This window comes from Staurois parvus, unplaced genomic scaffold (assembly GCF_062004578.1).
Source record: "Staurois parvus isolate SC_StPar_1 unplaced genomic scaffold, SC_StPar_1.0 ptg000678l, whole genome shotgun sequence".
Classification (NCBI taxonomy): domain Eukaryota; kingdom Metazoa; phylum Chordata; class Amphibia; order Anura; family Ranidae; genus Staurois; species Staurois parvus.
In genome coordinates this window covers 2042347-2054520 of record NW_028318474.1, presented here as the reverse complement: position 1 = coordinate 2054520, position 12174 = coordinate 2042347, and the positions used below count along the sequence as shown (strand labels likewise).

Here is a 12174-nt window from a genome sequence, read left to right as displayed (position 1 = left end):
ATATCTGCATATAATCAGCACTTCTATCAATGTCCCTGTTTCTTCACCATGGTTTGCTTATTTTTATGCAAGGCTGAATACTCAGATCTTGCTTCAATAGAATTCATAGAAGGCCATTTATGACCTAGTTCCTATTTTCAATGACTTTTGAAAATGTGTCATTTCATTTCAATAGGTAGAAGACCCCTGCCCTCCAGCACCGTACAATGGAACCTACATTTACAACTGTGTATGCTAAGGAACTCTCTGGTCACTATCAGTACATCAAGAGGCTGGGCCAAGGAACATTTGGCAAAGTCCTACTTGTTCAGGAAAAGGCCACAGGTATGTAAAACCAATCAATTTGCATGACTATAGAAGTATTTTAATTGATGTATTTAATGTATCATCTTAGTTGACATGTTTGATAAATTTTCATTATGTTCAGTATTAAACAATTAAAAGAGTTTATTTTTAAAAATCGGGCAAAACATGAAATATGTATTAGCATTTTATGTTAGCCGATGGCAGCCAGCTAGTGGCAAGCTCTAAGTAAATTATGAGCTTTCTAGATGATTTTTGCAGACTTTATGCTAAAAACAAACAGTGCAATGACTGCAAGGTATACCTTCTGATAGACAATGGAATGTCTAACCTAGTACACACTCCAAAATAATAGTACAGCGATCTCCTTGCTAAGATATTGTGTTCTGTCTGGGGAAGTCCTCTGTCATAACACACCGATCAGCACTCTCAGCCATTGGCTGAAAGCGCTGATTGGCACAATTTTTTCGGTTATGCTCCAGACCAGCTTTCATATACACAGGCCAAATTGTCAGCAGGTTTCTTTTGAACCTTCCGATACCACCCAATATTCAGCCTGTGTGTACGGGGCTTTACATAAACAGGTTGCCAAGAAAAATGCTGGCTGTGCTAGGCCTTCTAAGCAGAAATCTTAGCATGTTTTGCAGACCATTGTGGACGCAGCATATAATAAACCAGTCTTCATTGAAGATTAGTTAGAAAAATGAATGGGAATTGAAAAGACTTTGATAAACCATAATAAGCAGCAATCTTGTAATCTTCAGTGATATGGGGTTGGTATAAAAACGAATACAATTGATTCCTATAAAAATCAAAGACAGATCTTTCAGATCCTGTGAGATCCAAGCAGAACAGTGATTTGTTAAATAATTGTTTTTTTTTATATCCTTTGTCTGAAGAAAATGTGTGTTTCACTTTTTAGCCCTCACAAACAGTCTCCCCTTCATGTCATGTTTCTAGCACTGTATGGTAGACTGGAAGGGTGAAGTGTTTGCCATGGACAACAAAAGCATCTGTGTGCTGTTCCTTCGAGTCCTGTTTAGGATCTAATTGTTGATGTGTCTTATTTGTTTTAAGGTAACCCAGTGGCCATGAAGTTGGTGAGAAAGGACAGGACCAACTTGAGAGCCTTTCTGAAAGAGCTATCCATGTCCATCTCTCTGTGCAACAATCCAGGCATCATCACCACCTACCCAATCTTCATTGAAACTATGAAGTACTATATCTTGACCCAGGAACTGGCTACAGCTGGAACCCTACAACATCTAATTGAGTCCGAGGTGAGCAATTTGTTTTAAATAACTTGTTTATAGCTTTAACCACTAGCCTACAGGGCACTTATACCCCCTTCCTGCCCAGGCCAATTTCCAGCTTATAGTGCTGTCGCACTTTGAATGACAATTGCGCGGTCATGCAACACTGCACCCATATGAAATTTTTATCATTTTTTTTGTGAAAGATAGAGCTTTATTTTGGTGGTATTTAATCTCCTCTGGGTTTTTTATTTTTTCTTAAACAAACCAAAAACCACTGAAAATTATGAAAAAAAGTTTCTTCTTAGTTTTTGTTATAAAATTTTGTAATTAAGTGATTTTCCTCCTTCACTGATGTGCGCTAGTGAGGCTGCAGTGATGGGCACTGATAAGCTGCACTGATGGACACTGATAGGTGGCACTGATGGGCACTGATGAGGAGACACTGGTAGGTGGCACTGATGGGCATTGACAGGCATCACTGATGGGCACTGAAAGGCAGCACTGATACATAGCACTGATATATGGCACTGTTAGGCGGCACTGACTGGCACTGTTAGGAGGCACTGACTGGCACTGATAGGCAGCACTGATAGGTGGCACTGATTAGCACTGATGGGTGACACTGAAAGGCAGCTCAGATGGGCACCGATATGTGGCATTGATGTGCACTGGTAGGCACTTATATGTGGCATTGATGTGGCACTAATGGACACTGGCACGAGGCACTGATGAGCACTGAAACAAGGCACTGATGGACACTGACAGGTGGCACTGCTGGGGCTACACTGATCATCAGGGCACATTGATCATCAATGCCCTGATGATCAGTGTACATCTCCCCTCAGCGTGACAGCTCAAGAGGAAAGAAATGCCGATAACTGGCATTTCCCTGTTTACATGTGATCAGCTGTGATTGGACACAGCTGATCACATGACTGAGCTGATATCTTCGGCTCTTTCCGTGATCGGTGATCCGCTGTGTCCCTCTGCCGATCGCCACGCTGCGTGCTCCCTGAGCTGAGCATGCGCGGTGAGAACGAGAGAACCACCTTGCGTCCGTCATATTACTATATGGCGGGCGGGAGGTGGTTAAGAAAGGAGACCTACTAAACCAAAAGTAAAAATTAGAATTGTTACTGATATCAACTAAACAGTTTTCATTTATGGAAAAAAAATATTGATTGCTACTGCCAACAACTCCACATTTTGTTCAATACAGACATCTTGAGATCAATAATATCCCATCTTTACAACTATATGATTTTTAGAAGATATGGACCTGATGAGGCTACTGTGAAAGTGTGCTGCATCAGTAACTGGCTCACTCCAGAACAAGGGAAGCAGATTAAAGCTTCATCATGCAAATGCAATTGTTAAAGTTTTAGTAGATCTATAAATGACATTTGAAGTCAGCTCAAGTTAATTGATTGCTACTAAAAAGGTAAACATAGTGGAGTTTGAGATAAAAATCTACAAAACTTTCCATTTTCGTTCCATTATAGCTCTGCTCTTTTCACTAGAAACATTAATGTCTTGCACATGCTTCACAATACATCAACCCTGTTCTCCCTAATTATTTATTGCATGAAAGGAGACAGCCATACAAAAGGAACAAGGAAAAATGTCACAAAAATGTCTTTGGTTTTTTTGGTGATTCAACCCATACACAAACCATAGTTTTGGGTGAACAGACTCGTGAAAACTGCAAGTCAGCATTGCAAATTCCTTAAAAACAAATAAAGCCAAATAACATTATCTAAGTTTATTGTATTCCATGTGATATTGAAAGGTCTTATAAAAGGTTTTCTGTCTCGTTTTTCAGGTGAGAATTCCAGAAGTAATGGTAAAACGCTGTGGATCACAGTTGACCAGGGCTCTGGATTTCATGCAGAGCCGAGGACTGGTGCACAGAGACCTTAGAGCAGACAATGTCTTGCTCATGGACATGGAATGCCACAATGTCAAATTGTGTGACTTTGGTCTCTCTCAGGCTATTGGCAGCCTTGTGAGTAAACTGTCACACACCACCCCATATCTGACTCCAGAGCTGTGTGCCTTGAAGAACGAAGAGTACTTGGTTTTAACTTCACGTGTGGATTCCTGGGCTTTAGCAGTTCTCCTCTTTTTTGCTCTAACAGGAAACTATCCCTGGGAAAGTTCTGTGGAGGAGGATGTCATGTACCAGGCCTTCAACTCCTGGCAGAAGAGTCCCAAAGTCATTTCCCCACCAGCTCACTGGAAGATGTTAACACAAGAGACACTGAACATGTTCAAAAAATTCCTTTCTCAGGACCCTGACTCTCAGCCCTCTGTTCTTTCCATGATAAACTGTGTTCATTACACTTGGACAACTAAAGAAATCTCAGAGGTGGAAATGACAGAGGAGGAAGACACAGAGGTGGAAATGACAGAGGAGGAAGACGCAGAGGGGAAATGACAGAGGAGGAAGGCACAGAAGAGGAAGACACAGAGGAGGAAGAACTCTTTTCTATGCAGCACTAGGAATCTACATGAGCACCAGCACATACTGGCATATTGCATCACTTGATTCTGAACTACAGTTGCAAGCCGTCCTCTTAACCTGCCAGTTTATACTTGCCTTGTTACATCCCAACTTTTCTGTGGCCTTTAAACTCCCCAAAACATTTTTTAAATTGATCCCTCTTACTTTCTGCTTATGCCATTGCTCTGTAACCCCATTACTGGGTTTGTGCTATTACAGTAGTAAATTATTTCACATTCTGCATGCCTTTTTAACTTATAAAACCTAATAAAAAAAACTTTGAAAGCAATAGAGGTTTGTCTGCTGAAAGCCTAAGTGTCTCATGAAACTATTTTATCTCCACTTCACATGGCCCATTTTCCCCGCTCTTCTGAATAGGCACCTGCTAGAACCTCACAGTTTTTTATTGCCAGACAGCATCTAATATAAAAAAGAAAACAGAAAAAAAGCCTGTTGCCAACTTAAACTACAGCACAAAGGAAATTTGAAATGCTTACTTGCAATATTTCTTTGCATGTGCTGGAAAAAAAGAAGGTGCCTCATCCTCTTCTAGTAGTGTCTCATTACTGTGTGCTGGCCCAGATTTCTGCTTCATGCCTCTGCTCCCTTATGACAGTTTAAAAAAGGGTTCTGTAGGGATCTGAAGGGAGAAGCAGAAGAGCCGGGCCAGCACAGACTGTAAATAGGCCCTTCCAAAAGAGGAGAGGGCTATAACATTCACAGTGGAAGGGGGCTATGTTAGGGAATCGGCTCTGCAGTAGTTATTATTATTATTATTATTATTATAGAGTATTTATATAGCGCCAAAGGGTTTGCTCAGCGCTGTACATTAGAATGGGGGACAAGACATGAGACAATACAGTAGCAAAACAATACACGATACACCAGGGTTAGAGGGCCCTGCCCTTTCGAGCTTACAGTCTAGGAGGGAGGGGATGGTGATACAGGAGGAGATGGCTGTGGGGGATGGAATGGAGTGAGGAGTGGAGGGGATCGGCTGTTAGGTGAGGGTGGGGTATGCTTCCCTGAAGAGATGGGTTTTCAGGGTGCACCTAAAGGTGAGGAGGGTAGGGAACAATCTGATGGATTGGGGAAGTGAGTTCCAGAGGATGGGGGAAGCTCTGGAGAAGTCCTGCAGTCGGGCGTGGGAGGTGCAGACCAGGGAGCTAGAGAGTAAGAGGTCTTGCGAGAAGCGAGGATTACGGGTAGGGTGGTATTTGGGTTTCAGGTCAGTGAGGTAAATTGGGGCAGCGTTATGAATGGCTTTGTATGTCAGTGTTAGTAGTTTGAATTTGATACGTTGGGCAATCGGGAGCCAGTGGAGGGAATGACAGAGGTAAGGTGGATGAGTCTGGCCGCTGAGTTCAGGATAGACTGGAGCGGGGATAGCTTGTTTTGGGGTAGGCCGGTGAGAAGGGAGTTGCATTAGTCCCGGCGTGAGATAATAAGGGAGTGTACGAGTTGTTTAGTAGTGTCTGGGGTTAGGAACGAGCGTATTTTGGAGATGTTGGGGAGGTGGAACCTGCATGCGGTAGTCAGCGATTGGGTATGGGGTTGGAAGGACAGGTTAGAGTCTAGGATGAAACCTAGGACCTTGGCTTGCATGGTGGGACTGATGGTAGCGTTGTTGGTTGTGATGGAGAGGGTGGTGCAGGCATGGGGGAAAATTAGGAGCTCGGTTTTGGAAAGGTTCAGTTTGAGGAAGTGGAGCGACATCCAGTCCGATATGTCGTTCAGTAGGTGGTTGATACGGGCGGAGAATGAGGGGGTAAGGTGAGGGGTGGAGAGGTAAATTTGCGTGTTATCGGCATAGAGGTGATAGTTGAAGCCATGGGAGTGTATTAGTTTGCTGAGGGAGGAGGTGTAGATGGAGAAGAGAAGGGGCCCGAGGACAGAGCCTTGGGGGACCCCAACAGAGAGGGGGAGGTGGCAGCATTATAGGTAACGCTGAAGGAGCGTTGGGATAGATAGGATGAGAGCGGAGTCTCTGATGCCAAGGGAGTGTAATTTGTTAAGGAGGAGGGGGTGGTCAACTGTGTCAAAGGCCATGGAGAGGTCGAGGAGTAAGAGGACTGAGTAGTGTCCATTAGCTTTGGTGGATAGCAGGTCGTTAGTGATTTTGAGTAGGGAGGTTTCGGTGGAATGTTGGGGGCGGAAGCTGGATTGTAGGGGATCGAGGAGGTTGTTGTCGGTGAGGTGGGCGCTTAGGCGATTGTAAACTAAGCACTCAAGGAGCTTGGAAGTGAATGGCAGCAGTGAGATGGGTCTGAGGTTGTTCAGGTCAGTGGGGTCCAGGGAGGGTTTTTTGTGTATGGGGGTAATGTGGGCGAGCTTTAGGGGGGAGGTGAATGTGCCAGTAGAGAAGGAGAGATTGAAGATTTGGGTGAGGGAGCGCAGGATGGAGGAAGAGGTTGACCGGAGGAGTTGCGAGGGGACAGGGTCAAGGGGGCAAGTGGTGAGATGGGCTTTTGAGAAGACCTTAGTGACCTCAAAGGTAGCAGGGCTGAAGGAGTGGAGTGTAGGGGAGGTGAAGTTGTGTGGGATGTTCGGTGTGGTGGGTGGGAGGGAGGTAGCGAGGTCAGAGGAGGGGAGAGTTGATGGGGCTATGGTGGGGGGGAGGTGGGTTGAGCATTGGTGATGTCCTTACGGATTGCATCGATTTTATTCTGGAAGTGTTCGGCAATCTCGTGGGTGGTGAGTGAGGTACTGGGTGGGGGTGGGGGGGGGGAAGAGTAGGGAGTTGAAGGTGGAGAAGAACCAGCGGGGATTGGAGGAGAGGGTATTAATGAGGGTTACGAAGTAGGCTTGTTTGGCTGCATGGAGGGAGGAGGTGAAGGTGAGACAGGCGGATTTGTAGAGGGAGAAAGCTTGGGGGGATCTAGTTTTGCGCCATAGGCGCTCCAGCGCATGACTGCGCTGTTTAAGATTAAGAGCGGTCGGGGTCTGGTGCTGCGTGTGGTTGGGGGTGCCAACAAGTCTAAGGCAGCTGATAGCAGGTTTTTATACGCAGTAGTGGCCAGGTCAGGGCATGACAGTGGAAGGATGCTGTCGTAGAGATGATCAGCTGCAGAGTGGAGAGGGGTAGGGTCCAGGCTGCGGAGGTTGCGGCTGGTGATTGTTTGACATGTGGGGGGGGAGGTGTTAGAGGACCGGGAGATGGAGAACGTAATGAGGTTGTGGTCAGAGAGGGGGAAAGGGGTGTTTGAGAGATGGCAGGGGGTGCAGCGATTGGGAGAAGACGAGGTCTAGGGAACCGCCAGTGTGGGTGAAGGACTGTGTGCACTGTGTGAGCTCAAAGGAGGAGGTTAAGCGGATGAGTTGGGAGGTGGCCGGGTTGTTGACATTGATGGGGATATTGAAGTCTCCAAGGATGAGGGAAGTAGCTCAGAGGAGAGGAAGAAGGGTAGCCAGCTGGCAAAGTCATCAAGGAAGCAGGACTGCCCCTCACCTGTTCCTTTGCGCTTCTCCTGTCCCGGTGCCCCAATCCTGTCCATGCCCCTCGTCACGCTGCCCCCTACCTGTCCCTCTGTGCTCCTCCTGTCCAGCTGCCTCGATACTGTCCCATAAACCCTGTCATGCTGCCCCCCCACCTGTCCCTCTGTGCTCATCCTGTCCCACTGCCCCTCACCTATCCTTTTGCGCTTTTCCTGTCCCACTGCGCTTCTCCTGTCTCGCTGCCCCGATCCTGTCCCATGCCCCCCCATCACGCTGCCCCCTACCTGTCCCTTTGCGCTCCTCCTGTCCCACTGCCCCTCACTTGTCCTGCTGCGCTCCTCCTGTCCCACTGCCCCTCACTTGTCCCAGGGGCGTATTTGCCACAAGGCAAACAAGGCATTTGCCTAGGGCGGCAATTTTCAGGGGGGCGGCACAGGGATGTAAGTATAATTGGTGTCAGTGGGAGTAATATTGCCCCATCATTAGTGTCAGTGTGGGAGGAATAGTGCCCCCTCATTGGTGTCACTGACACCAATGAGGGGGCACTTTTCCTCCCACTGACACCAATGGTGGGGCACTATTCCACTGACACCAATGATGAGGCACTATGCCTCTGGGCCTCCCACTGACACCAATGATGGGGCACTATTCCTCCCACTGACACCAATTATGGGACACTATTCCTTCCACTGATACCAATGATGGGGCACTTCCTCCCACTGACACCAAAGATGGGGCACTATTCCTCCCCCTGACACCAATGATAGGGCACTATTCCTCCCCCTGACACCAATGATGGGGCACGATTCCTCCCACTGACACCAATGATGGGGCACGATTCCTCCCACTGACACTAATGATGGGGCACGATTCCTCCCACTGACACTAATGATGGGGTACGATTTCTCCCACTGATAGCAATGATGGGGCACTATTCCTCACACACTGACACTAATGATGCGGCACCATCTCTCCATAAAGAGGACCTGTCACTAATTATTTCTGTCACAAGGGATGCATGTATTTCTTGTGATAAGAATAAAAGTGATAAAATTTTTCTTTAAAAGGAACAGTGCAAAAAACCCCCCAAAAAACAATTAAATAAACTTTATAAAAATTTTTTAAAGTGCCCCCATCCCCCCGTGCGCACGTAGTGGTGAACGCATATGTAGTCCATGCCCATATATATAAACGGTGTTCAAACCACACACATGAGGTATCACCACGAACGTCAGAGCAAAAGCAATAATTCTCACACTAGACCTCCCCTGTAACTTTACATAGCTAACCTGTAGTCATTTTTAAAGCATCACCCATGGAGATTTTTAAGTACCACAGTTTTATGCCATTCCGCGAACGTGCGCAATTTTAAAGCATGACATGTTGGGTATCTATTTACTCGCCGTAACATAGTTAAAGGGCTCTTTCAGACGTGAAGAACCCGTTTAGTGGATCTGCTTGCTCAACGGGAGATATCTCCGCTGATCCCCGCTGAACAAGTAGATGACAGCTCTGTGTCCCCTCCGCTGCTCGCTCTCGTCAATGGGCGGTTGAATGAAAACAGACTGCCTGCCCGTTTTCATCTGATCCAATCTGGTGGACGGAAGGAGAATTGGATCCCCATCTATCCCTTTTTGGCAGATCAGATCAGACACATGTCCGTTTACACCCATCACTCCATAGAGGAACGATCAGGTATGCCTGAAAAACGGGCAGGCGGACCCAATTGGAACGTTCGTGTGAAAGAGCCCAAAGACTCATCATAGGCTCTATTATAGATGGAAAAAACCTGAGCCCAAAAGGGCTTGATCCTGTGACAGTCCCACTAGATGTGTAGATAGGTGCCACTCTCAAAGCCACATCTCCAACAACCACTAGGTGTGAAGGGAAATATTCGGTGTAGAGAGGAGGGTTCCTTATACCATCGCAAAAGGATCTTGAAATTCTTTTCCTGGACCTAAAAAGAAATTGTGGTTTTATAGGTAAATAAGAAAGAAGTCTGCCAATTGGCGGCAGAGAGATCTCTATCCAATTCCATCAACCACATACTCATATAAGCTGGGAGATCTTTATGAAGCAAGGAGTGAACAACATTGTCATTTAAATTATATCTCTGGAATCTGAAGTGGGAAAGAGATTGGCCACATTCAAATGGGGTGTACTAAAGCATATATCCATTGTGGTCCATGTTTACCCAAATAGGGATACACAGGTGTTCCATACATCCCCGTGCAGGCAGTTCCATTGCTGTCAATTGGGATGCAGCGACGTCAATGTGACTGCTTTCACGGGGATGCACGGAACACCTGTGGCTAAACACAGCCCTCTACAGTCATAGGCTTTCATACTCCTCATGTGAATGAGTCCTTAAACATGCTGTGACATTCATATTATTGTTTGTGTCCTTCTTGGGGGAAATTTACTTCTCTCTTTGTCCTGGTGACCAGTAAGGGGAAATCCCAAAATTTCACAGTTGTCCCCAGAACAATAGGTTAGCTGAAATATTCCAATGGAGACACCTAATCTGATGACAACTGTCTAAGAGGGGGAAATTTCCTTTTACTTGCTATTGTGTCCCTTGGGAAGGAAGTGAAGGGAAATGTCCTCAGTGGCACATAGACAGCTTTATAAAAACTGGCACAGGGTTTTAACCTTTTCCTTCTCTTTTCAGAAATTAAAGTATAAAGGCATTTTTTGTAGTTTTAGAGTGGAGAGGGATTAGAACACATTTCTGGTTTTTGTTGCTGTCTGTGCTCCTGTTAGAGATTTGGCCTCTCTATTTGTCATTTTTACAGTTATCACCAAAAGTGCAAGTAAAAGAAAATCCCTAATTTTGGCTTGTCCCCAAAACAACACTTGAGGGGAACTCTTCCAATGGGGACACTAGTTTTGATGACTCTAGTGACAACCAGGAATTTCCTCACTTTGTAGGGATTTCCTTTCACTTCCTGTTTTGGATATGGAACAGGAAGTAAGGGGAAATCTCCCCAATGTGACACAGATGGCAAAATAAAAAACAAATCTGACAGGGGTTATAACCCCCTATTACTGTATCAAAACACAAAAAATAAATCTTTCTATTTAGCTCTACTTAAAAAAAAAAGTTTTGCCCAGAGATATACTTTTATTCCCAATGTTTTGGCTGTGCATGCACTTTGAATAGTACATTGATTTATGCAGGGGCCTTGTGGCTAGCAATCTACCCACTGTGAGTCCTTCTATAATACAATGTTTCATATACTGCGTATGGATGGGAACAGATGGAAGCCATATTTAATATAATATATATGAAGGGGATTGGCTGGAAGTCTTGGTTAATACAATGTATATGAAGGGGATCAGTTGGCAGCCATGTTTAAGGCCATGTTCACACTGGTGCAATGCAACTGAATGTGCATTTTAAATGCAGCTTTAGGTGCAATCTCATTGACTTCTATTAGCCCATGTGTTTTCTGAAAGTGCATCACAGATGTGGCATGCAGGACTTTGATGTGCATTCATGAAAATGCATGGTCTAATACAAGTCAATAGGATCACACCTAAAACCATGCATACTATGTTTAATACAATTTGTATGAAAGGGATCAGTTGAGAGCCATGTTTAACGTCATGTTCACATTGGGTGCAGCGTGATTGTATGCGTGTTTTACATGTGGCTTTAGGTGTGATCTCATTCACTTCTATTAGACAACGCATTTTCTGAAAGTGCACCAAAGATGCAGCATGAAGACCTTGACATGCTTTCATGAAAGTACACAGTCTAAATTAAGGCAATGGGATCACTCCTAAAACCACATATACTGTACATTTGTACTGCATCCAAATGTACCGATGTGAACCTGGCCTAATGCAGTGTATATGAATGGGACTAGTTGGGAGCCATGTTTAATGCAATGCATATGAATGTGATCAGTTGGAAGTCACGTGTAATGCAATGCATATGAATGTGATCATTTGGAAGTCACGTTTAATACAATGCATATGAATAGGATCAGTTGGGAGTCGCGTGTAGTACAATGCATATACATGGGATCAGTTGGGAGTCATGTGTAGTACAATGCATATTCATGAGATCAGTTGAAGCCATGTTTAAGGCTGTATTCACACTGGTGTGTTGTAGTTTGGGTGCAGCACGATTGTGTGAGCATTTTACATGTGCTTTTAGGTGCAATCCCTTGGATTCTGTTAGACCAGCGGTTCTCAACCTGGGGGTCGCGACCCCTTTGGGGGTCGAACGACCATTTCCCAGGGGTCGCCTAAGACCATCGGAAAACACATATTTCCGATGGTCTTAGGAACCGAGACACCGCTCCTCTGTCTCAGGCGATCTGTGGGCGGGATGATATGCTGCCCCTGTCACCTGGCCACACCTCCGGGATCACTCAACAGCTCCGCCTCCTCGCCGCTGATTGGCCACCGGAACTGTAGCTCAGGAGAAGCACACAGGCCGCCAATCACCGGCGAGGAGGTGGAGCTTGGAGAGGAGGAGCCGAGCGGCAGCGCGCGGAGATCAACGAAGATCGAGGGAGCTGCAGGAGCGAGTGAAGAGGAGAGAGGCCAGAGAAGGAAGACAGCTGACAGGTAAGTGCAAATTTTGCTGCTGCAGCCAGGTATGCAGGATGTAGATGGGAGAGGGAGAGCGAGCCCAGGCTGGAGCAGGGGTCAGCAAGGTAAGTA

The 12174-nt window shown here is 45.8% G+C and overlaps 1 protein-coding gene across 1 annotated transcript; it reads left to right on the top strand.

The window, feature by feature from the left end:
* The first annotated feature begins 206 nt into the window (after positions 1-206).
* Positions 207-3996, top strand: LOC149447655 (serine/threonine-protein kinase SBK1-like). The gene is made up of 3 exons (XM_089652247.1): positions 207-324; positions 1381-1583; positions 3382-3996. Exons 1-3 carry the CDS (start codon positions 207-209, stop codon positions 3994-3996), a joined length of 936 nt encoding a protein of 311 aa, XP_089508373.1.
* The last annotated feature ends 8178 nt before the right edge of the window (positions 3997-12174 follow it).